Genomic DNA, 25,012 nt, shown 5'->3' with positions numbered 1-25,012 from the left:
GGAGGGGTGCTGGAAGGTTTTCTGTGCTGCTGCAGGGAGGAAGGAGCTGCCCCCTGCACTGTGAGCTCCGTGCTGCCTCCTGCCCCGGGCTGGCCGTTCCTTCTGCCCTGGGCTCTGGCTCCAGGGCCAGGCACAGGCGGTGCTGGGCCTCGCAGGGCTCCGCTGCCGCTGGAGCGGGTGGGAGGGCTGAGCCACAGACCTGGCTGGTGAGCAGGGTGAGCGTGGCGGAGGGAAGAGGCCGGGAGGGATCCCGAGGGAGACTGGTGACCCGTCGTGATGATTTCTCCTCTCTGTTCTGCAGATTCCTTTGTGAACAGCCAGGAATGGACCCTGAGTCGCTCGGTGCCTGAGCTGAAGGTGGTGAGTACTCATGACCCCTGGTTCTCTGGTGCTTCTCCAAATCCCCAAGAAAAGCCCACATTTTCCTGTGGCTGAGTGAGTTTGTGTGGGGGTTTCAGCCTCACAGGGAGGAGGAGAGAGGAGCCGGGGCTCCCGCTGCGCTGGGGGAAGGTGAGGGTCTCTCATTGGGTCACACTTGTGCAGGAGGGGTTGGTGGTCTGGGAGAGCACTCAGACATGGAGGTCCAAAGGTGATATTTGAGCACCTCACCCTTCCTGCTGGCCACTACAGAGCCACAGTTCCCAACCGTCCCGGAGCCCCAAGATATCCCTGCCCCAGAGGGATACTGATAGGATGAAGCCGTCACCTCTGGTGCTTTGTTCTGCTCGACAGAAGGCATCAAACTGCGTTTTTTCAGTGTGGGATGGGTTTCCTGCAGCACTGTTACCAGGTGTCCTCGCCTGCTTGTCAGGGGGACACAGCATCTGGTGCCTCCGTGCCCACCTCGCCCCCTGCACAGCCCTGATCGTGTGGGCCCCCTGCGGTGGGGACCCGGTCCCAGGGCGCAGCACCCCGGGGGTTGGGGGCATTTCCACCACGGGTCGCTGCTGGGGGTGTGTGCCTGCTCAATGGGGCTGCCTGAGCTGCTGTGGGGGGTGGGTGGTGGGGGGTGGAGGATGTGGGTGGTGGGGGATGCAGGTGGTGTCTGCTCAAGCCAAGCCGGCTGGCACAAGAGCCAGAAGCCGTGCCTGGGGCCAAGGGAGGAAGCAGGACCTCCCTTCTGGTGGCACTGAGCTTCAGATGGGTGAGCAGCGCCCTGCCAAGGAGTGGGCCCAGGGGATGGGTGGGCAGGGGGTGGGTGGGCAGGGCCCCAAGCATTTCTCGTGTGCCTGGCCCTTCTTAGGCACCTTGGCAGCCTGCTCCAGTGCTTTGCTCTTCTTGCGCTCCCTGCAGCAGCCTTTACCTCCTTTTGAACCTGTTGGGCATGTCTCCCTTGAGCCCTTTCAAGATTAATTTTTTCAATCTTAATCTGAAAAACAAGAAGCGTTTTTGCAAAACATAGAAGCAGCGTGCTGCCACGGTTGTTCTTACCTGCAGTTAAGTATAAATTGAAATGAACTTTGAATATTCACTTGTTAGTTTGGCTTGTGAAGTGAGCGTCTGTTCAGAACTATTCTCGCAGCTATTCCGTGCATTGCTTTCTGACACGGTGACAGTGTGCAGGCTGCAAAGCAGGGCTGCAAGCTAAACAAACCCACAGCCTTCAGCTCGTCCTGAATCTACAGAAACCTTTTCCCGTGATTTCCATGTCCTCTGGGAATCTCCGCTCCTCTGGAGTTTGATCTGGCTGATGCGGTTCTGTCGTGGTTCCGCTCGAGTGGGCAGCCGAGCTCCACCACAGCCGCTCTCTCACTCCCCCTCCTCAAAGAGGAATGGGGAGAAAATATGTGAAAAGGGCTCAAGGATTGAGATAAGGACGAGAAAATCACGCAATAATTATTGTAACGGGCAAAGCAGACTCGGCATAAGGAGATAGTAAGATTTATTGCCTACAACTAACAAGCGAGAGAAGTGAGAAAACAAAGGAAAAAAAAAACCAAAAGCACCTTCCCCCCCCATCCACCCTCTTCCACCTCCTCCCCCCGAGCGGCGCAGGGGAACGGGGAATGGGGGTTATGGTCAGTCTACAGCACTTCTTCTCTGCCGCTCCTTCTCGGTCACTCTCGTCCCCTGTGCTGTGGGGTCCCACCCACGGGATGCAGTCCTTGATGAACTGATCCGGCGTGGGCTTCCCACAGGCAGCAGCTCTTCCAGAACTGCTCCAGATATGGGTCCGTACCACGGGGTCCATCCCTCAGGAAAAAACTGCTCCAACCTGGCTCCCCTACGGGCAGCAGCTCCTGCCAGGTCACCTGCTCCTGCGTGGTCTCCTCTCCACGGGCTACAGGTCCGGCCCGGAATCTGCTCCGGCAGGGGTCTTCCACAGGTGGCAGCCTCCATCGGTGCAGGGCCACCTGCTCCACCGTGGTCTCCTCCATGGGCTGCAGCGTGGAACCCTGCTCCACCGTGGTACTCCATGGGCTGCAGGGGGACATCCTGCTTCACCATGGTCCTCACCACAGGCCGCAGGGGACTTCTGCTCCGGCGCCTGGAGCACCTCTCCCCCTCCTTCTACACTGACCTTGGTGCAAGGCTGTTCTCTCACTCCCTTGACTCTCCCAGCTGCTGTGTGGCGCAGCGGTTTTTCCCTGTCTTAAATATGCTCTCACGGAGGCGCAAACAACATCGCTTATTGGCTCGGATCTGGAAAACAATGGGGCCCTTCCCAAACATGGGGCAGCTTCTAGATCTTTCTCACAGAAACCACCCCTATGGCTCCCTGCTACCAAAACCTTGCCACGTAAACCCACTACAGGTTCTTCCTGAGACCTGAAGCCTCTCAGAGGGCTGGTCCATGAGGTGCGGGGCTGTGCCCTTCCTGCTGTGTCCCCGGGGCTCTGCTGCAGCAGCTGACTGCCGGGGTCTCTAGGATTTCTGGCTCTGCCTGAGGGCAGGAAGCCTTCTAACCAGAGCTGCTCCTGCTGCCGTCTGGGCAGTCGGTGTGGGGCGTCCTTGGGCAGCACACGGGGACAGAGAAGGCTCGACAAGGTCCAGAGCTCCTGGGTGGGTGCCAAAGGGACGAGCTCAGCGCCGTGCTGCCGTGGCCTGGCTGCTCTGTGGTACGTCAGCCCTGCTGTGCCTCTCTGCCCCAGCTCTCTGGGCTTTTGCTTCTGTCTCATCCACCCCAGCAGTGTGGCTGTCCTCACCAGCCTCAGGTCCAGCTCTTCTCTCTAGGTCTCTGCAGGCAGACGGGTCTTGGAGTGAGCACCCTGAGCTGTCACAAACTTGCATGACCATGCTCCACACGTCGCCATCCTGCAGTCCATACAGGCATTGCTAAACATCCAAAACTTTGCAAGAAACTTTCCCTGGCTTTGCTGCCTCCTGGTTCCCCAGCAGCTCTCCCTCCCCTCAGCCCCACTGTACGCTTCTGGTGAGCAGCAGAGCACAGCGCAGGTGCTGGGAGAAGCTTGCACAAAACACCCACGCTGTCTCTGACCTTCCAGTCCTTATCTGCAACAGAGACCTGGGCCTGTGAGCCAGGGGTCACAGTTCTGTCAGTGGAAGATCCCAGTCTCACCAGGGGCTTCCCTTCTACAGCACACGATGCTTCTGCTGCAGCCTGCGTCCCTCTCCACCACAGGCACAAACCCATTCCTCCACCTCTCCCGCAGGAGTTGTCTTGCCATCGACATCCTTGGTCCTGTTCCCGTTTGCACCACAGGTGGTCACTGTACTTTATCCAGAGGTTTTTAGGAGCTCACTGTACTTGAGCTGGCCCCGTAGTTCTACCTGCAGCCCCTCGGCCCATGGCACGGTGCAGGCGGTCCCGCAGGCAGGGCACGGAGCGCTGCTGGCAGGGCTCCTGCGCGGCGCCAGCCGTTCGCTGGCTGTGCAGGCCGGGTGTGTGCCTGATTCCTCCGGCATGCCTTGATAAAGAGGTTTCCATGGTTCCTGAACACCACATTTTACTTTGTCTTGCTGCCTCTGACGGGTTGTTCTCACCTGTAACACCAGGTGAACCAGAGGATGAGGCAAAGCAGAAGTTCATTTCAGCAGGACAGGTCAGGATTTCGCATTGCACTTTGTTGGCTCACAACCAGCCTCCGTACAAGTTCCAGAAAACTAAATACTGTTCAGGTGTCCAATTTCTGGTGGTGGCACCTGGCTGTCAGGGAGCCTTGGGGGTCCCTCTGTTTCCCAAGGGTTGCCCCCAGGCTGAAGCAGCAGCCGGCCTGGGCCGTGCTGAGCCCCCTGAGCCGCGCTGTCCTCCCGTCTGTGCCTCCTGCCCCGGCGGCTCCTGCTGCCACCGAAGGGCTCGTGGGTGGGCAGGGGTCTGCAGGCAGAGGGCCGCGGCCTCTGTTCACAGCAGCATTCATGAAACCTGCCCGCTTCCAGGGGTCGTTGGCTCCAGAGGCACGTTACCTGTGGTTAGTTCCGTACACACCCGCTCTGTCTGTGTGATCTTCAGCTCCTCTTGCAGGTGACAGCACCGGCGGCACCGTGGTTGGCCCAGGCACACCCTGGGACCATTCCTCTGCCTGCTGGCCCTGTGTGGCCATCGGGCTGCGTGTCTGCGTGGCCAGGCCGGGGGCTGCCCCCGAGCACCCCCTGCGCTGGGCACCCCGCTGGGCCCGGCCGTCCCTGCAGGATCCGCAGTGCGACAGGCAGCTCCCGCCTGCCGGGCTGCCTGCTGCGAAGCTGGGAAACCTGCCTGGCGGTGACTCACGCCTCCAGCTCGTCTGCTCGCCTGCAAAAGGCACGCCGTACACCTCTCAGGGTGGCAAGGCAGCTTTCGTGTTCCCAGCCCCTCCTCTCTCCTCGCCCTCCCGCTTCTGGAGGCAGCTGCGTGTGGTGCACGGCGCTGGGCACGGCCTTGGGCTGCCGTGAGGTTTCCGGGGAAATTTGGGTGTCCTGGGCTGTCAGTGTGCTGTGTGCTGACAGCACGGGGCCTGTGGCCGGGTACATCCTGCTCCAGGAGCCACCGGGCTGCTCCCCAGGGCAGGCAGCCACCCTGCAGCCATCAGGGCTCTTTGGGGCGGCTCAGGGAGAGTTTTGGCACTGCCGTGCCTCCTGCCCGTTTTCGATACCCAGGCAACACCTGCAGCCAAGTGACGGGATTTAGGATTTTAATTTTGTGTCTCATGCATATGGGTGCTTGCTGCTTTCCGGCAGACTGTTAGCTTTTCAGTGCTGTGTACCTGCTTGAAATATTCATAGAATCATGGGATGGGTTGGGCTGGAAGGGACCTTAGAGCTCACCTAATTCCAGCCCCCTGCCACAGGCAGGGACACCTCCCACTAGACCAGGCTGCTCAAAGCCCCATCCAGCCTGGCCTTCAGCACTTCCAGCAATGGGGCACCCACAGCTTCTCTGTGCAAGCTGTTCCAGTGCCTCAGCACCCTCACAGTAAAGAATTTATTCATCATAAAGGCTCTGTGTGTCCACCTGGGCCTTCCTGTGCCCCTGCAGAGACCCTTTTATTTCCAGCAAATGTGGATACCTTCTGTGTGCTCAGGGAATCTCATGGTCTGGCCCGATTGCAGGTGTAAGGAGGGCAAAAGGTCAGTTGTGCACTTCAGAGGTCTGGGGGGCAGCATCCCAGGTGCTTTAGTGTCACCCTATGTTTGCTGTGAAGCAGCTCTGGGTGTGTAGGGGCTGTTAGGTTTTCTGGAAGCACAGCATCCCTGTTGGGGCATCTTCATGGGGACGTCTGTGGTGGTTCCGTCTGGTACATGCAGACGTGCTCAGATGGCAGAGTTGGAGTTCTGGACACGCACCCCAGGGAGCTCTTTGTGGGAGTGTGGCTTGGGCACAGGGAGCGCAGTGCCTGCAGCAGGGGCTGTTTGTGAGCAGCCCCATGGTGAAGTCAGGCTGCCAAAGCCAAAGGTGAGGTGGGTGCTTTGGGGCGCTGCATGGAAGAGGAGCAGGAGCCTCCTTTGCCCCGGTGGGGTGAGCCGTGGCCCTGGCTTCCAGGCCGGCTGCACAGTAAGCGTTTTGCAGGTGCCTGCCTGCCTCCCTCACCTGCAAGGCTTTTGGTGCACAGCCCCACGTGAGGAGCGAGCTAGGAGCAGCTCGTCCAGTGCCTGGCCAAGAGCCTCTCCGTGGGCCTGGGGCGCTGGCACAGGCAGAGAGCAGCGTGCTACGTGTGGCCCCGCCGCTGAGGCGAGAGGGGTGCGGGTGGGATGCTCCGTGGGGTGCAGGAGCCACTGCATGAACTGCGCTGTGCCCTGGTGTGCATTGTGCTCTGGGATGTACACTGAGCAGCCTGAGCTGCGTTGCTTGCAGGGGTGGCAGCAGACGCCTCCTTCCCCATGACTGCTGTCCCCATCAGCAGGCAAGTCCACTTGCAAGCCCTGAAGCACTGGAAGTTTTTCAAACCACCGGGAAAACGCTGATGTTAGGAAGAAAACTGGGTCTGGCTGGCCCGTCCTGGCACAGCTGCGTTCCTTCTGAAGCAAATCTGGTTGGGGTGATCCAGACTTAGCCCCTTAGCCTGCTGTGTCTGAACCCAGTGAAGAGTTGGTGCCAGGTATCCTTATTTTCCAGCTCAATGACAATGAGTGCTGGGTGTCTTTCTTCGTCGGCAGCACGGCCAGCTCTGCTGGGAAACGCTGCAGCAGCCTCAGAGCCGCAGCGAGGAGGCAGCGCCGTGCCTTGCTGCTGGTGTGGGGCCAGCGGCTGTGCCAGGAGCTCCCCACGCCCTGGGCCAGGCCTTGACAAGAGCCACAAGCGAGCGTGGGGCGCGTGGGCTGGGGGAAGAGCTCTGCTCCTTGTGAGCCGGCTGCCACTCGGGGCCAGGAGCGGGGGGCTGCAGGCCAGGGGCTGGGGCTGCACTGGCAGGGCTGTGCCTGCCCCAGGTGGGACCAGCGGCCCTGCCACCCTCGGTCAGTGACAGCGGGGGTGTCCCTGATGCTGTCACCTCGTGGGGAATGGCCGGGCTGCCCCGTGAGCGGGAGGTGAGCGGTGGTGTCACACGTGCCTTTCTTCCAGGGCATCGTGGGGAACCTGTCCAGCGGCAAGTCCGCCCTCGTGCACCGCTACCTGACCGGCACCTACGTGCAGGAGGAGTCTCCAGAGGGTAAGGTCTGGTTTCGGGGGCGGGTGGCTGGGGTCCTTGGTCCCCTCCTGGCTTCAGCAGCGACCCCCGTCCTGCACATCTTCTGCCCCTGCCGCTGGGCTCTGCGGCCTCCCCGGCTCCCAGCGCGGGTCCCGCTGCGTGCGCTCCCCCTCTCACTCGAGCTGCCGCTTTGCTCTCTTCCCAAGGTGGCCGATTTAAGAAGGAGATCGTAGTGGATGGTCAGAGTTACTTGCTGCTGATTCGAGATGAAGGGGGCCCCCCTGAGCTGCAGGTAGGAGATCTGTGCCCCCCTCTGTCCCTTCCCACTCCGGCACGCTAGAAGGATTAGCAGGCCCCTGGGGAAGACCCGGCCTGGCTGCCACCCCGGGGAGCCCATTCCTGGGAGAACGTACGGACTGCGAGGCCCGAGTGGAGGCTGCCTGTATGGTGACTGCTGGCCCCAGGCCTCCCCACGGCACCGGGGAGGAGCGTGGGGCCTGGGCTGTGTGTGTCCGAGCCCATGCTCAGCGTCAGTCCCTGCTGGGCGCTGCCGGCCCTGAGCACGGGGCGCGGGGCCGGGTGCTAACAGACGCTGTCTCCTGCCCCCAGTTTGCTGCCTGGGTCGATGCCGTGGTGTTTGTCTTCAGCCTGGAGGACGAGATCAGCTTCCAGACGGTGTACAACTACTACCTGCGGCTGTGCAGCTACCGGAACACAGCGGAGGTGCCGATGGTGCTGGTGGGCACGCAGGGTGAGCGCGGGACGGCTGGGCGTCCTCCCCACAGCCCCTGCCCCGTGGTCAGTAAATGTCCAAAGGAGCCCGGGCGTGGGCCTTGTGAGGGGCTGGGAGTCCTGGTCTCCCTGCCTGGTGCTGATGAGCTGCGTCGGGACAGGGTCACTCAGAGGCCCCTGCTTCTCAGGGCCCTGGGGGAGCTGGATCGTGCCTTCTCAGAACATCCCAGCTTTCCTGCAGGGAGCTGCTGCACTGCGCCACTGAGCCCTTTCCTCTCAGAAATACTTGAATTTCTCTGCCTGCCTCCCGTGGCTCCTGTCTGCAGTGTCTGCTCCTGTCTCCAAGGCAGGGGTGGGGGCCTGTTGAAGGATTTCACGCTGACACATTGCTCCTCATCCCTCTGGGTGAGCTGCAGCAGGAAGGGGTTGAGGGATGGCAGCTTGCTTCCAGCTCCCAAAGGGAGGCCTGAGCAGTTGAGCACCATCTCCCCTGGGGTGCTGCCAGCCCGTGTGTGGATGTGGAGAGCAGCAGCAGCCCAGAGCTGCCTTCCTCCTCCTCCTCCCCTGCGCTGGGCTGGGGTCAGGCAGCGCGGGAGCTTTTGGGCAGCAGCGAGGGTGTGGGGAGGGCGCAGGCGCCTGCAGCCCCCGGCACGCAGCAGGCTCCTGGGCAGGGGAGCTGCCGGGCCAGAAGCAGCCCTTGAGCTGGATCCCTGCATCCTGCAGCGTGGTGGGGCAGCCCGGCCTCTGAGAGCCAAACTGCAGTGCCCAGGAGGCGTGGATGGGGGCATCGCTGCCGGCCTCGGAGCTCTGTGCCTCCAAACTGAGCATCTTTCTTGTCTGTAGATACAAAGCAAAGGCAGGAGGGAGCCTGACCACGTTCTCTGGATGCAATGGTGACAACAGAGAGAGAGGGAGCAGGGGACGGAGGACACAGGAAAAAAGTCTTGGCAGGACCCAGATCCTGAGCAATGCAGCCAGTTCGCACAAAGAACCTCGTAGGTTGGGAGCAGGCAGTGAAGGAAAGGAGTCTCAGGGAGCCTACTCTGAACCCCAAACTAAGTGTAGGAAAACTTGTTAAACTTCAGGTATTCAAAGACTGTGCAATTAGTTTAGGACCAAGGGATCCTGTTTTGGGACTGGTGCAGGCACGTGCTGGGAGGGGAGGCTCAGGAGCGAGAAAGAGAGAAGGCGGGGGGGCCGTGCTGGAGGTTGTCCCAGGTTCAGAGCCAGCCTGAGTTCACAGCCTTGGTGCAGTCGCACAAAGCAGCCCGCCAGGCAGCTCCGAGAGGACTTCTGTGTAATGCCAGTCCCAGGATTCCCTCAGCTCCTCTTGAGGGTTCATCGACAGCTCTGGCTTGTCCTTGGCATGGCTCTGAGGAATTCAAATTGGATTCCTCCTGGGAAGGTAGGTTTTCCAAGCTGTGTGAGCAGTGAGTAGCTACCTGGGACACAAATTAAGCTTATTTGTTGGTGTTGTCCACGAAGACCCTACCTGCGAGTGCATCCTAGCAGAGCCATCTTTCCCAATTAACTGAAGATGATTTCTCCCTTTTGGTTCTTCAATCTGTAGAGTTGGCCGTACGAGCTAAACTGATCAAGACCGACAGAACCATTTCACTCTGCAAATGCAGCAGACTTGCAGATGAGCACACTTGGTAGTTAGAGCTGCCTTGACCTGGGGCACGCTGACAGACGCAGCGTTAGTCACTGCTGAGGCACGTCAGCGCCGTGCAGCCTTGTGCAGACGAGGCCCTAAGGTCTCACTGCCTACATCTTTGCCCCAAGCTCTTTGTCTGGTGTCTCTGGGTGTCCTTCAGTTGTCTTCATCAGCCACGCTGCTTACATGGTGTGAGTTCTTGGTGGTGTGTCCAGTTCCCCACATCCCCGCTGCCTGGTGTGGCCAGCCACATCTCCTGCTCGTTTCTGGCATGGTCTTCAAAAGCAGCAGTGACTGGATGGTTAGAGTTGGATGAGGTTCATTTAAAAAAATGTTAACCAGTCCATATTTCTACAAGTGTGGGACTTTGTTGTCTTAAGCATTTATACGGTGTGGGGTGTGCTTTGGAGGTGGGTGTCAGCATGAGGAGTGGGGGGAGGCTGGGGGTGCCCTGGGACTCGGGTCGGTGGGTCGCAGGTGTTTGCTTCTAACCCCCTCTGCCCTTGGTTTCCAGATGCCATCAGCGCCACAAATCCCCGGGTCATCGATGACTCTCGGGCACGGAAGCTTTCCAACGATTTGAAGCGCTGCACGTACTACGAGACCTGTGCCACCTACGGACTGAACGTGGAGAGAGTCTTCCAGGATGGTAACTGCAGCGGGCGGAGGGTGTCTGGGCCAGGCAGGCAGAGCAGTGCTGCCCAGCACGTAGGCGCACAGGGTCCGTACCCAGCTCCCAGTTAGGAAGGAGTGTGGCAGCGAGGCAGAACAAGTCAGGCACACACTCACTTGTTGTGCAGTTGCTTTACTCGCACAGACAGGTCCTAGGAGTGCAGCTTGCAGCATGTGTGTAGGACTCCTGTGCGTGTGGCACAAGGGACCATATAGCAGGGCCGGTGGCCCCTTTCTCCTCCCTTTCTTGCAGGGGCTGTCCCCCAGGGACCTGCTTCTTGCATGAGCAGAGCTGCAGGGGATGCTGCATCCCCGAGGTGGGCTGTGCCGCCCAGCAGGCTGTACGAGCCAGGGGACTCGTGTGGCTGCAGAAAGGGGGTTGGTGGCATTTTGTGGAGGAGAGGGGGAGGCGCAGCGGGACCCCTGAGTGCTGCAGGTAGGGGAGCAGCAAAGAGCATCCAGACAGAGCAACTTGTGGGAACAGTGCTTGGAAAGGCATTTCTGCTGAGACTTGGGTCTGCGTGACAGGGATGTTGTAGGTGGAACAGGAATCCTATACCACGTCCTAGGATTTTGCAATCTGCTCAAATAAACCTAGACCCTGACCTGTATCGGGACTGTGTATTCTCCTGTCCCCTTTCTCTGTGTTGTCTTCTGGAGTGCAGCTGGGAAGCTGTGCCCAGTGCTGTGAGTAAGAAATCTTGTTGGGAAGGGTCTGTGCAGAGCTGGGTGGCCAGCTCATAGGGTCGTAGAGTGGGTCAGTTGGAAAGGACCTTAAAGATCATCCCGTTCCAACCCCCTGCCGTAGGCAAGGACGCCACGCACCAGATCAGGTTGCTGCCTCCTCTGACCTGGTCTTGAACACCTCTGTGCCACTTTCTCATCTAACAAGAAGCAATCACTGACCTTTTTGGACAGCAAGTTAATGTCTGGTGGTCTGGCACAACAGCTGTTGGTGTTTGGTGGGAGGCTGAGGGTAGCACTCTTCCTTCACAAGGTGCCCCCAGTCTGCAGACGGTGCTGCTCAGCGTGGGGAGCGCTGAGGGGAACTCCAGATCTCCACATTCACTGGTCAGAGGTTCACCAAGAACTGGCCGACAGCAGCTACTGTGCTGCCCTCGGTTCTGCTCAGGTGCAGCAGAGACTGCTCCTCTGCACCTAGAGCAGTTTCTGGCCATTTGTTCTCAGGCTAAGCTCTGTGCTGCGCAGGGATCAGGACTGTGCTTGTTAGTGCACGTCACTGTAATCCTGTTATATCTTCCGGAGTGACAGGGGCTTTCTGTGAGCAGTCAGGCTGCTGAGAGTCACTCTAAAAAAGGGTGCATGACGTGGAAGTTACCCCTTTTCTGCTTCCAAGGATGATTTCTCTTGTGCAGCCTGGCACGAGCCCCCCTGGAAACGCTGTTTGGTATTTGCTATGGGAAGTGCTCTTCTCGTTCTTTGCACGTTGCTTCCAGCATCAGATGCTGTCCCAGTTACTGCTGCTGTGACAAGGTGGGGCGGTCTGCCTGTGTCTGCACATACAGCTTGTGGGTGATGCTGGCCCCAGCAGGAGGAGGGATAAGGGCTGGGCTGTGTCCTGTAGTGCCCACTGCCCTGTGGGCAGTACCTTTAGCTTCACAACTTCACCAGGGTGTGAGTTTGCTCTAAGGGGTAGGTTAATGTTGTCCTCTCACAGGTACCAGAGCTCACGGTGAGGTGGGAGAAACTTTTCTTCTGATTTCTTGGCTTTGGAGTTGTAGGGTTAAAGAGTTTTGTTGTCGAGCTTGCCTTCACAGACTGCTGTATGCAGAAATCTCCTCAAGTTTGGAGGATGCCAGGACAATAGCAAGGAGCCATCGGTGTGAGAGTGCCTCAGCTCTCAGGCTTCATCTTAAGAAAATTCCTGTATCAAGCAGAGGTTAGAGAGCTAACCATCAAGAGCCCTTTGTCAGTGATTATTTTGGTGGTGTTTTGGGAAAACGACCCAGGCTCAGTGCTGGACATGCACGGGAGGGCAGCAGCTGTGCTGCCACTGCTGGGGCTGGCTCCCGAGCTTCACCTCAGCAGCAAGCCCAGGGACAGAAGTCCTGTGAAGTCCTCTCCTCGCAGGGCTCCGAGCACCAGAGAGGAGAGCAGAGCTGGCAGAGCACAGCAGAGCTTGGTGGCCTTCCTCACTGCCTGCCGGGCCCCTGCTGCTGAGGTACTGGCAGTGTTGCTGCTGTTTGTCTCCCCTCCCAGCAGCAAGGTGCAGTCCAGGACTTCAGCTTGAAAGCCCAGGGGTGGTCCTGGCTCCCTCCGTGGGGCTGTGTGGGTTTCTGTGTCCTGAGTGGGCACCGTGACGGGGTGTCACTCCTTCTGCGGGGCTGTGAACTGGCTGCTCCAGGACCGCAGCGATGGGCAGCATCGCGCCTCTTGCAGGGCAGCATGTGGCTCTTCTCGGGGGCTGTTCGGCAGGAGCACTTCATAGAGAGGCCAAGAGGTTTTGTACAGGGGTTGTTCAAGGCCCTGTGATTTCAGAAGGTGCTGTCACACCGCTGAGGATTTCTCTGCAGGGTCCTGGGTGGGTCATCACAGACCTTCACATGCACTGCCTCTGCATCCCCATATCCTCCCCACACTGACCGCTCCTGGGGGCATCTGTAGGGAGATTGCTCCAGAATGTCAAGGACAGAGTGCAAATGATACACTTTAAAATGCCACGTGTGATGCTCAAGTGCTAATACATACAGCAGCATCGTACATGACATTTGGCAAACAAATGTCAGTCAAAGAATCCGGACAGAGGCTCAGTCTGAGGGACAGGGCTCAGTGGTTGTACAGCAAAGAGCTGTGCATGGCGAGCAAAGAAATCTTCACGAGCAAATGACCCCAGACAGAGTCTTATGGGACGACAGAACTTATCCTTGAAAAAGTCCTGATGATGTTCAAGAAGTGGAGGAACCTCTGCCCACCGAACAGGAACTTGAAAGCCGCCCTCAAGATGCCCCAGATAAGGTCGGTGAGGTTCTAACACAGCTGTGTGGTTTGCTGGCCTCCTCAGGAGTCCCACTGTTACCACTCACGGTCCAGGGCTAGCAGCAAGGCAGAGCCGGTGCCAGGCTGCTGGCCTGAGGCAGCAGCTGCTGGTGAGTGGTTCTGAATCCTTCCTCCATCCCTGGCTTTCTCCCACTGGTGATGTTCTCAGTCTGCCTGTTCCAGGAGACCCCTCTCACCTTGCCTTTTCCTCTACAATAGGACCTGCTGTATCCTGGGTACTGGGAAAGTTCCTGACCTGAATGTTCCTTTTCCATGAAACTCTGGGAAGCTGTTCTGAATTGCGTAAAGTCTCCTGTCCTGCAAGGCAAAAAGGTTTCCCCTGCAGGCTGTGCAGGACCTTATCTTCTCATGTCATGCCCCATCTAGTTTGGACTCTGCTCTGCTTGAGATGTCTGGAACGGTTTTTGACTTCTGCTGTGGGTCCTCAGACGTCCTCTTACTGTGATGGGGGTTTCTGGCTGCCATGGCATTCCTGAAGTCTTCCTAGCTACAGTTTGTCCTGCCGTGGGCATTCTGCTGGGAACGTTTGATCCTACAACTGTTCAATGAATTTATGCACATTCAATAGTAATGTGTGGCTGAAAAAAAGTCTTTGCTCAGCACTCTGCCCTTTGGTGTCAATAAGACAAGAAAACTCCCACTAACATGCACTCCTTGTGGCCTCCACCAGCCACAGCCAGTCCTGATGGGTTTCCCTGCTCCTCTGCTGCTGCTCCATCAGTGCTCCCCCCTTCTCTGGTCCACGAAGTTCTTCATCAAGCAGATAACGTCAGGTCACCAAGCCAATAAGTGGTAGCGAAGACACGCGTAGACTCCGTGCAGAGCAAAGAGAGACTGAAAAAAGCAGCAGCTGCCAGTGGCAGCTCAGCGAGCCACCCTCATTCCCTGTCACCAGGCTGAACAGGAGCAGGACTCTTCTGAGGCAGCCTGTGTGGGGCAGTGCTGCTGTCCCCACTGAACCTGCTGGCCAGACTGCACCTCTGCCTGCGATCGGGGTCTGCGTCCTGCAGACCTCACTCTGCTCTGCATCGAAAGCCTTGGTTTACTTGCAGCAGGTAGAAATTCACCGCTAAATCAGCAGCCTCAGCTGTTCTCCTTTCAGTTTCAGGGAGGCAAGCAGAGGTATTCTCGAGCTTGGTATCTGTTGCCCCAGGTCTGCTGCTGCACCCCGGAGATCAGCTCCTCTTAGACGGCTTCAAAGCTATGGGCTGTGGCCATGAAGTTCCAGCTCTGAGGGCCACGTTGTCTTAGCTGGGGGTGTCTCATCCCCGTGGCATCGCCAGTCCTGCATCCTGCCTGTCCCAGGCAGCCCTCAGAGAGCCCAGGGGCGTGATGGCAGCGGTGGGCTCTGCATGGTGTGCCTGGTCCGAGTTAGAAAATGCATACACAGCAAACGGTGGATGAGGCTGGCAAGAGGAGAGGGCGGAGGGGAGGAGAGTAGGAAGGAAACAGCAGATGAACAGGGTATGTTTGGTGGGTGTAGGAGGGGTTCCTGCTATTTATGGGACTAATGCTTAGCCTGGGAGTCCGGACAGGATTCCAGCTTTATCAGATGGGCAGGTAGCAGCAGTGGCCCAACAGGACTTTGCATTTGTTACCAGCATCTGACTTTTCCAGATGGGTTTAGTCCCACCATGTGTACGGTGCAGCATCTTCCATTCTTCTGGAAAGGAAACTTGACAGCTCCTCTGCTGCCAGGGTGCCCGACAGGAGGCACGTTGGGTTGGAGCTGTGGTGCTGGTCAGTGCCTGTGGTGATCCCAGCACCCTGAGTCGTGTTCTTCCTTGTGCTTATGGGGGTATGCAGCCAGCATGGAACAGGAACATACAGCACAGAAATGCAGTGTGTCTCCTGATTCCCCACAGCCTAGCTAGTTGGCTGCCACCCTCTTTGGTCAAGCTGTGTGTTTCCTGACATGGTAGGAGACTGGGAAGGTTGAAGTGGAATTTGGGGCTTTTGACATCAGACAGTGAGCTTGAAGGACCTGGGAGAGTTGTTTCTGAAGCCAGTTTTTAGACCATCGGGAGACCACGAGTGTCACACAAGCCCAGGTTGATGGGGGTGGCGTTGCCCAAAGTACTCGGTCTGTAACTGGTTCCTGTAGGCACTGTGAGGGGGTGACTGGGAAGTGACTGCCCAGGGATGCTCCGGCAGCAGCCCGGGGCTCTGGGTGGCTCCTTGGTGTCCACATGAAGCCACTGCTCTGTGTGGCACCCAAATAGAGCAGGGTGGCCTTTGGGGACTCAGCTTGGGAGGCCTGCCCTGCTGGAAGAGCTGCTGGCACACCGTCACCTACAGCTGTGCGCTGTGGCAGTGGCAGCAGCGGGATCTCAAAGTTGGGTGTCCTGCAGAAATCCTTCTTGCTAATACGGGGCGGCACAGCCCGAGCCCCAGGTGTTGACCTTGGTCAGAGGAAGGGTTTGGGTGTCAATGAAGCAGTCCAGAAATTTGGGGGCGGGTGGGGAAGTTGTATTCTGGACTCTGACCCTGTCCCTTTCTTTCTTCCAGTGGCTCAGAAGGTGGTGGCTCTACGGAAGAAGCAGCAGCTTTCCATCGGTCCCTGCAAGTCCCTGCCCAACTCACCCAGCCATTCGTCTGTCTCTGCGGCCTCCATTCCTTCTGTTCACATCAATCAGGTGGGAAACGGGAACAAGAGAAGCCAGGGTGTCCCCGTGCTTCCCACCCCTGAGGGCACTCAGTACACGGCCTGTTAGCCTAGCTTTAGACTCACACTACAGCCATGGAGTAACTTCTGGAAGAGCAGAGCACTCACCTGGGGCTCCTCTGCACAGCCCAGCAGCTCGCTGCTTACCCTGTGGTCAGGCTTCCTGTACAAACCCCTGGATCTAGCTCACAGTCTCCAATGATTGTGGAGTGCTCCTGGAGCAGCTCCGCAGAGCTGTGAGCACCTACAGGGAAGCTCCTGCGCCGAGCAGGAGGTCTGTGAGCCAGGCCTTGGGCTGTCTCAGCAGTGCAGGCAAGCCCAGTGGGCTCGTGGTCCTGCTCCCCTTGGAGCCAGAAGCCTGGTGGTCTTGCATACATACACAGCCAGGGGGCTTCTTGGGGATGTGTCTGTGCAGGGGGTGGTCAGCGGTGAATTCAGAGGGAAGCACAGAGGGGGGAGCAGTGCTCTGGAAGCTCCCTGTGCCAGAGAAAGGGCACTGTGCAGCTCTGCAGGCCAGCAGGGACTGCCAAAGGTGCTGGGGTGAGGGTGGAGCTGGAGGTGTTTGTTCTGTGACCCTGGGGAAGCAGAACTGCGGCAAAAGAGGCAAGTCAGAGCCAGGCTGGCATAGCGGGTGGCTGCTGAAGGAGACCCTTGTTGCATTAGGGCTCTGCTGCAGTTTCCAGCACGTGCATACATGCCGAGCTGGCTCTCTGGTGAAAGAGGTGAGAAACTGAACTCCACTGCTTCTCGGGCAGTCAAGCCAGTAGATTAAATCTCCAAAGCAACTGTCATGTTGAAATCACAGGATCTGTAGCAAGGACTTCACCAATTCTGTCTGTCTGGCCCCGTGCTGTCAGACTGGGGAGCAGCAAATACAGCAGTTGGGTTTTTTAAAGACACCAGGCGATGTAGCAAGAAAAGCCGTGAGCCCCTGGACACCTCGTCAATGAGCAACAGATGAAATGACTTCTGAGGAAGAGAGTAGCTAAGGACTCAGAGGAGCATGTAAAACTGAAAAAAAAAAAAAAAGCAAAGCCAGTTTAGGAAAACAAACTGCTAGATCGATGCTTCTTCATGAGGGGATTGGCTTTGACCCCAAGGTTGTATAAACCTGTGAAGCCCCAGGACAGCTTCTGGTACCACCACGGGGAGGTTGTTCTTACACAAGCCTGAGTAATGTCTGCAGCCACTGTTCTGACCCTTACATAAACATTTTTGACATACCCATGTAAAGCTTGTGCCTGCCTGTATAGGTTTCTAGTGCTGGACTGTGAGTAGATCTGTACAGATTTTTGCAGACTTGTGCCAGCTTCTGGTGCCCCAGGGCACCTGGGCACGGGCCAGCTCAGATGAAGTCTCTGTGTAAGTGAATACGCTGCGCCCTGACTGGCAGCCAGAACCGCCTGGCGTTGTGCTCAGGGCTTGCTCGTGTCCAGTGGGCTCAGGATGGAAGCAGAGAGAGCACAGCTGCCTTCTAAACACACGCAGCAGTGCCGTGCCCTGCAGTATGCCCAATGGTGGGGGCTTCTTGAGAATCTTAACAGGAAGCATCCAAGGTGAAGAGCAAAGTCCAGAAAATGTAGGTTTAAGTGTGTATAGTACTTAGAGGATTTTCTTAGCAGACAAATTGTAAACAGTCAAATACTTTCGGGAATGAGGGGCAGTCTGTTTGGGAATCAGAGCAGGGTGAAGGATGGCCATGAGCAGTGTTCTTCAGGGAGCAGCTGAATACTTGTTTAATATTTTCTTCTATGTCGAAAGTATGAAATGAGTCCTGATAAATGTGTGCTAATGGCACTCGCTATGCCTAGCCACATGTTTGTAGTGAGGACAAAAATGTGTTCCCCGTGTATGGGGTGTGGTGATGCCGGACTCAGTCTGATGCCAGTCGCTCATGTAAGTATGTATTAAAGCTGGCATAGGAACAGAAATAGGCTCGTGGGAGGGAGGAGACCCTAATGCAAGAGGATGTCAAGCACTTGGCTTGTTTAGTTTAGAAAAGCAAAGGCTGAAAAGGGACCAAACGCAACCTCAGAAATACACAGCTGTGAAAGAAAAGAACTTTTTAAGAAAAGATGGTGCTAGTACAAAAGGGGTGGATTTAAGGGCGGCCGTGGGGAAGCAGGGTTTGGCATCAGAAGAGGTTTCAAACAGTGTGGCAGGAGCTTTGTTAGAGATTTTTGCTCAGAAACATCCCCACTTTCCTTCCTGCAGCATCCCTTTCAGCCCGGTTTGCAGACGACTTCTGTGTAGAGGTGAATGCTGGCTCCTGGGCTCTGAGGCAGGGCCTTTCCTCTCAGTACCCTGCTGTGCTCCTGTGGCTTTGCTGCAGGGACCGAGGTAGTTCTGGTGAACCAGAGCCATTAAAGGGAAGTAATGCAGCATGCAGCTAAAAGGAAATTGCAGCTAATTGTGAGGCCTTTCTAAACAAGAAGTAGTTATTGATTGCGGGGATGGCAGCAGTGTCAGCAGTAATGACAGGCCATGTCCTTAGGAGCTTCTGCTGTCTCTGTCTTCCCTTCCCCATCCATGCTCTGCACCTGTCTAAAGCTTTGCCTGTCCCTTTGCTCGGCAAACCTGGATGCCACAGTGAGGATCAAAGTCAATTTTGGTTCCTCAGGTGTTCTGTGGCTTCACCACAAACCCTTTTGGTTCCCAGTGACCCACTGCAGTAATCTCTGCCTTGGTGTTTACACATTTCTGTTCCATTATAGAAAGTACTTCTCCTAAAAATAGAGTGTGAAGTAGTGGAACTGGTGAGTGATGGTGAAATACTGTGAAGCGTTTCTGCATTCTCACTTGGGCTCAGCAGTCAGATTCTGGAAGTGCTTCCCAGTGTCCCCAGAGAAAATCCAACTGCCTTTGAGGAACACGAGTGCGCTGGTTCCTGACGCTTGTCACGTGCCCGGGCCGAGCAGCCCACGTACTCGGGTGTGTGTCATGCTGCCCGTGCAGGAAACGCAGCCAGCACCGAGCACAGCAAACAGGCAGCTGCCAAAGCCACAGCAGTTACTGCAGCCAGGGTGCAAAAGAGCCTGGAATCGCTGCTCAGGGGCGCGCTGCGGTGGTGGTGGCAGGCGGAGGGCAGGGGCTCCAGCAGGAGCCAGAGCAGCGGTCCCTAACTAGAGGAGGAGCTCTGGGAGGAGAGGGCAGGCACTGTGCCACCAGCAGGGAGGAATCAGTGACAGGGTGTTTGCAGAGCAGGGCTGTTCTGCCTTTTGCTATTTAAGGGCACGGGGATCTCTCCGGGGTTTCTTACTTGCCCCTGCTAGCAGGTGCCGAGGCAGGGATGAGGACCTCGAGGAAGGATTTGGGAGTGCAGGATTTAGCATAGAGATGAGATGGAAAGAAGCCAGACAAAGAATACAAATTAGGAGCTTTGTTTTGTCTTGTAGTGCAGCTGGGTGTTGCCTGCCCTTTCCCCTGGACTGTTGCTCTTCCCTTCTGCAGCAGCTACGGCCAGGGCGCGTTTCCCTTTGTAGCTGTGTGCCCGGGGATGGTGGTGCCCCAGGAGGAGAGGGGCATTCTGCTCAGTGCCTGGTGCCACGAGGCAGCTCTGCCTTCTGGAGCTGCTGGTGGCTCTGGTCTTCTGGAACTGGGGACAACTGGTCCCTGCAGAGGGTTGCTTACAGGCAGGCAGGGGCTGGGACACGGCCTTGCTTCTTTTCCTAGTCCTAGGGACCACTCTTCTGGAAGTAGTTTAATATTCCAGGCCAAACTATTTTTTTAGGAAGCGGACACTGCTGGTGTCCTGGCAGTCTGGCCAGTCCATTGCAGTTACTGGGAGCAGAGAGGCCCCAGCAGACCCTGGAGTTTCGTCACCCAGCTGTGGGAGAGCTTTCTCCACCTGCTGAGAGGTGATGGATGGTTTCCACACCCTCGTGGCCGTGCCAGCTGCCCGAATGGGCAGGGCTCCGTGGCAGCAGTGCTGCAGGGAGTGTGGTGGTGTCCTTGCAGGATGGGTGATCCTATTTACGAAGCAGCTCTTGAACTAGCCAGTTGCCCTGGTTCCCTTTCTGTCTTTGGGAGCCGTGGGTTATTTTGTTTTTATTCCGCAGCAGCGTGTGGTGCCACAGAGGGCAGTGCTCCCATCCAGGCAGAGATGCCAGCTGCAGCAGCAGGCCAGCTGTGACAAGGTTTTCCTACGAGGGCCCAGCTGGTTCACCAGCACTGTGACCCTGACCGCTGTGCCCAGCATCACCCCGCAGGGCAGGGGCCGGGGCCAGCGCCTGGCTCATGGGCAGCAGGTCTGCTTCTGGCACCCGTTCAGACACCTTCGGATGCCCCAGGCCCAGCAGTCCCCAGGGAAAGCTCTCATCTACCTGCTGGCTCAGGCTCTCCTCTCGGGTGTCCTGCCTGGCTGTGGCTGGGCCAGCAGGTTGGATGGGCTGGGAGCCCAGTTCCTCTGCTCCAGTTCCTCCGCTCGGCCCCTGCCACCCGCTCCCTCTGCCAGCTGCCTGTCCCCTGCCTGCAGGGCGCGGGTGGGGGCTCCGTGGGCCAGCAGAGGCTTGAGGTGCTCGCTGGGAGTTCCTCCACCTGATTTCCTTACTGTTCCTACCCCTTTCTCCGTCTTTCTTCAGGGTCTGAGATGCCCTTAGGAGTACCCCAGGCTGTGGGATGAGTCATCGCTGCCTGTTTGCTGTGGGATGGAAGTTTGTCTTTCTGCCAGGGAACTCGTTCCCAGAAGCTGGCAGGAGGTAACAGGCACCCCACACAGAACCTTGCAGGCTGCTCAGTCCCCTGGGGTTCGTGTCCCTCTGCACTGCGTGTCCGGCCCCACTGATCTGCCTTCCCGGGTCAGTGCACCCCACTTTCACAGAGCAGCCTTGGTCTGCAGTCCTGCACAGCCTCTGGACTGAAAAAAGAAAGTGTTTATCGAGACTGTAGTTAAGGAGGGCAGACAAAAGGACTGGAAACCTAAAGTTTGCAAGTGAAATGAAACACGAACTGCAGTTCACCTGTGCTCGGTACCAGGAACCTCCCTGCCTGTTGCAGCATGTTCCAGCAGTTGGTGTGTGTGTTGCAGCAGCTCGAGCAGCAGGCATCTGCACTTCCTCGTGGGAGCCTGCGTCCAGCAGCCTGCTCAGCTCCTGATGCCCTCCACTGTGGTTTCGTGGTCTGTACGCTTCTGGCTCCTTCCCTGTCCCTGTGCAGGTGCTGAGTCGGTGGCTGCTGCTTGTTTGCACTCTTCCTCTCACAGCCCTTCCCAGATTTCACTCCCTGTTCCACCTTTGTCTTTGCACACCAAGGGTTACTACGTTTTCACTTTGGCTGAGTTCTTTCCTGCTGCAGCACCCTATAGCACTGTCGGTGTTCTTTGAAGTTCACAGCGTGCACCCATTACACACTGGTAGGAAGGATCTCCTACGTGTGTTTTACTAAGCCGTCAGCTTCCACCGTGTTTTAGGTTGCAATAGCGACCACAGGTGGTTGTTTAGGTAGATCAAGCAAAACAACTGCCAGGAGCAAAAATGAGGCGTCTGCCCAGACCTGTCATCTTGTCAGGGTTCTCCCACATGCTTGGGATTTGTTTCGGGTCCCTGGATCTCTGCTGACGCCTTTGGGCAGCCTGCTGCAGCTGAGCAGTCAAGTGGCTCAGGATTGCCTGTGTAACCAGAGGCTGCACTGCTGGGGGATTTCTCCTCTGCACAGCACTAATGGGGTGGTGCCAGCCCACACATCAGCCTCTGTAGCTTGTGCGCGGCACCCTCCAGCCCTTGTGCCTTTCCTGAGGTTTGGGTGTCCGTGGGACACCAGCAGGTCAGGAAAGGCAATGTCCTTTACTTGTCCCCAGCACTAGACAAATTTACAGGGTAAAGAAAGCTTTTCTGGCTCGGCAGAAAATTAAAACAGTGTTACAGGGAGTATGTAAAATATAAAACGCAATTTAGCAGTTTCTTGTCAGGAGCTTTAATGTCTCACCTAACATAAACAGTATTTGCCCCAGCTGCTGTGGCAGGAGCTCAAACTCTACAGCCTCTTCTGAACTGAAGAGGAACCTCAGCCTTCATAAACGTGCTGACAAGGCAGCTGAAGCCCTCACAGGCAGCCAGGAGAGCACCTCGGAGCAGTCACTGGGCTACTGGCAGCCTTGCCTGCCCCCCTTCTTGGGTAGCCCATTCTCTGTGTTGCAGCATCGACCATCTCTTCCCTCATACATCTTCAATTTTATTTTTGACATAGTTTGCACGTTATGCATCAATTAAATACTGATTGTGCAGGTGGTGTTACGCCTGATCATAAAGCTGGGCTGTGTCAGCAGATTCTCTTCCACTCTCTGGCCCTCGCTTTCTGCACCTTTTCAGTCATCGCCGCGTTTGCAGAACCTGTGGAGTGCAGGGGCTGTCTTCAGGAGTCGCTGGCAGGACGGCGTGTTGCTTTGCTTCTGCGTGTCCCTCGTGGTCCCGGCTCCTGTGGGACCTGCCAGCAGAAATCCCGTGTTCAGCACAGGCTTTGTCGGCTGGATGGCCTCCAGAGAACCTTCTTGGTGACGTGCACTCCGCACAGAGTGCCCGGCCTCTTCTCTGCCCAGAGAAGTGCAAGCAGACCAGGTCCCCTCTCGGTACCAGTGCACCAGAAGCGTTCCTGTCTCTGCACAGACCTGAGACACCCCAAGCCCCACACCTGCAGGGACACCACCTTGCAGCAGGGCTTTCCTGGAAGCCACAGAGCAGCTGCCTGGCTGCCTGCTCCTTTTTGAGCTGCGTGTGGTGGCAGGCTGGTGCAGGGAGCAGCTCAGCCCAAGTCCCCGTGGCGTGAGGCTCCCTTCCCCGCTGGGCAGGCTGCAGAGCACCTTTTGCTTCTGCTGCCCTGCCTGCAGCACGGAGTTAGGGCCCTCAGCCCCAGCTGCAGGTGGTGGCCGTCACTGCATGGCTCCCCACAGGCTTTACCTCCCCGCTGCGGGCCCAGCCTGGAGCTGCTCCAGCACCCGGTGGTCCTGGCAATGGGACAGACACCGTAACCCATGAAGGGAGCCATGTGAGGCCATGAAGGACGTCTATTTCGGGCCCCCTCTACACTGGACTTCCCTGCAGCACACCTCACTGCCTCCAGCAGCAGTGGTCCCTGCTTGGCTGGTTCCTGGGTGGCACTTTCCTCTCTCAAGTTCTCTTTTGTGTGCCTTCTCCTCCTCTGCTCATAAGAGATGAGACAGGCTGTAGCATGAGTTATGGGTTACATAGCCTGAGTGAAAGCTGCAATTTTTTTTTTAGGAGACTAGGTTGTGGCTTGCAGCAGCTGCTGTGCCTGTACAGACTCTTTCACATTTCTAATGTTTCTTAATTGCTTGTCACGGAGCAGGGCTCAGATCCCACCAGGCACAGTGTGCAGGCGGTGTTTTCTCACTGAGCATCCTTGGTGGATCCATGTTCCACGCGTGCTGTGCTCCTGCTTTCTGCTCTGCACACAGGAGAGGCCCCGGCCACCGCTGACTGCAGCAAGTGAGCTGAGGGCTGGCAGCTCCCCAGAGGGCTCCAGAGCTCTCCTAGGCCGCAGGGGCAGTTTCTTCAACGTACTTTTAAAATACAGTTCGAGGATCAGAACAGCCAAAAAGAGCCCGGGATGCCAGGAACCCATCTCAGGCGAGCCGTGCGGCTGGGCCTGCCCCTCTCCCAGTAGTTAAGCTACTTAGAGAAGATGCAGCATGTTGCCCCATGTGCTCCCAGACACGGCCACTGCAGCTGAGGCCACAGAGGCCCACAGGCACGAGAGGCCTGTGCCACCCTTGAGGTCTCCTCGGATAAACCCCAAACCCAGCAGTTTCACATCGAGCATGATCGCGACTCACGGCACCCAACGCTTCAAGGTGTTGCAGGGGCCAGGGCCTGACTCAGGGTTGCACGTCCCCCTTGGGATCGTAGCTGAGACTGGAGGGGGACCAACAGGGCCGGGGAGCCAGGCGGCTCCAGGCTTCCTCGCAGCTTTGTGTTTAGGGGCCCCCGAGGAGAGGCAGGTTCTCTCCAGCAGGCAGCACGAGGCTTGGGCTGTGCTGGGCCTGTGCTGCTCTGAGAACAGAGGCAGCCAGGCTGTGAGGGGCCGTGTGGTTCCTGCTGCCTCCGTGCCCCCACACCAGGCTCCATCAGGACAGGCGTCCCTGGCATGTTGCACCGCAGCCAGCGTCCCTGGGACTGTTGGCTGCTTTTCCCTGTCAATTCCAGGATTTTATTGTTCTACCAGTGGAAAAACTGGAGCAGAGAGAAGGGAAGCAGCTCTCCCAGGGTCCCCCACAGGATAGGAGCCAGGCACGGAGCAGGGTGTCTCCCACGTCCCAGTCCTGTGCCGCAGCTCCTTGCCCCGGTGCACGGGGCTGTGCAGGCAGAAGGTGTCCCTGCAGCCGTGCCCCCGGCGGCCCTGCCTCTCGCTGAGTGTCCCTGTCTCGTTTCGCTCTAGGCCACCAACGGCGGAGGAGCCTTCAGTGACTACTCCTCCTCTGTGCCCTCCACCCCTAGCATCAGCCAGCGAGAGCTGCGGATTGAGACCATTGCTGCCTCCAACACGCCCACCCCCATCCGCAAGCAGTCCAAGCGGCGCTCCAACATTTTCACGGTAAGCCACGCGGGGCTGCGGAGCGCTGGGGTGCGGCTTCGGAGGCCGGGAGAGGGGAAGGGAGCAGGTCCACAGCAGTCTCGCCCCGCAGGCTTTGGTGCGCTAGGCTGTAGGTGAACCTCTCTCTGCTGGCCAGGGAGGGCCAGAGGCGCAGGGGGTGCAGGAGGGAAGGAGCCTTCTGCATGTGTAGGACCGCGATAGCGAGCACCGTTCCTGGGGTGTGCATGCGTGCGTGGGTGAGCACCTGAGAGCGAGGGGTGCGCACGGGGCACGCTGGTGTGTGTGCAGCGTGCACGTGAGCAGAGCTCTGATCGTCGCTGGGCAGAGCTGCACCCTGCGTGTGCACAGCACCAGCGACCTCTGCTCTTCCTCTCCTTGGGACGGCGTCCCCAGAGCGTGGCGTGAAGCCCCTGCTGCTGGGCTGTGCCAGACGGCGCTGTGCAGAGCCCGGCACGTGGCACCGGGCCCCTCGCTCTGGTACCCGAGCCCCACGCCCTGTGACTTGAGCAGTGCGCCTGGGAACTGCCAGGGGGCAGGCAGGGAGGGCAGCGGGGAGCGGAGGCGTTAGGGAGGCAGCGAGGCCGCGGCGCCCCAGGGTGCAGGGATGTTTGCAGCTGTTACCTGCTGGCTGAACTGCAGCCTGCCTCTTGGCATGCTCTCACACCGTGCACACACCCGTGCACGGAGTCCTGCCCACAGACTTACCCTTGCTGTCAGCACAGC

The 25,012-nt window shown here is 57.8% G+C and overlaps 1 protein-coding gene across 4 annotated transcripts in view; it reads left to right on the top strand.

Annotated features, from left to right (window-relative positions):
* The window catches only part of AGAP3 (ArfGAP with GTPase domain, ankyrin repeat and PH domain 3), a 131,002-nt gene that overhangs the window by 45,575 nt on the left and 60,415 nt on the right, over nt 1-25,012 (top strand). For 3 of the 4 annotated variants that reach the window (XM_082753944.1, XM_082753942.1, XM_082753945.1), the window contains exons 2-8: nt 302-360; nt 6,935-7,022; nt 7,208-7,293; nt 7,611-7,752; nt 9,905-10,039; nt 15,589-15,716; nt 24,134-24,289. In XM_082753944.1, coding sequence (XP_082610070.1) covers nt 302-360; nt 6,935-7,022; nt 7,208-7,293; nt 7,611-7,752; nt 9,905-10,039; nt 15,589-15,716; nt 24,134-24,289 — 794 coding nt within the window. The remainder of the gene's footprint in view (nt 1-301; nt 361-6,934; nt 7,023-7,207; nt 7,294-7,610; nt 7,753-9,904; nt 10,040-15,588; nt 15,717-24,133; nt 24,290-25,012) is intronic. The other variant, XM_082753943.1, reaches the window with a different exon arrangement.

Source organism: Aythya marila, assembly GCF_965140915.1.
Source record: "Aythya marila genome assembly, chromosome: 2".
Taxonomy (NCBI): Eukaryota; Metazoa; Chordata; class Aves; order Anseriformes; family Anatidae; genus Aythya; species Aythya marila.
Note: the sequence above shows the minus strand (reverse complement) of the source record. Positions and strands in the feature narration are given on the sequence as shown.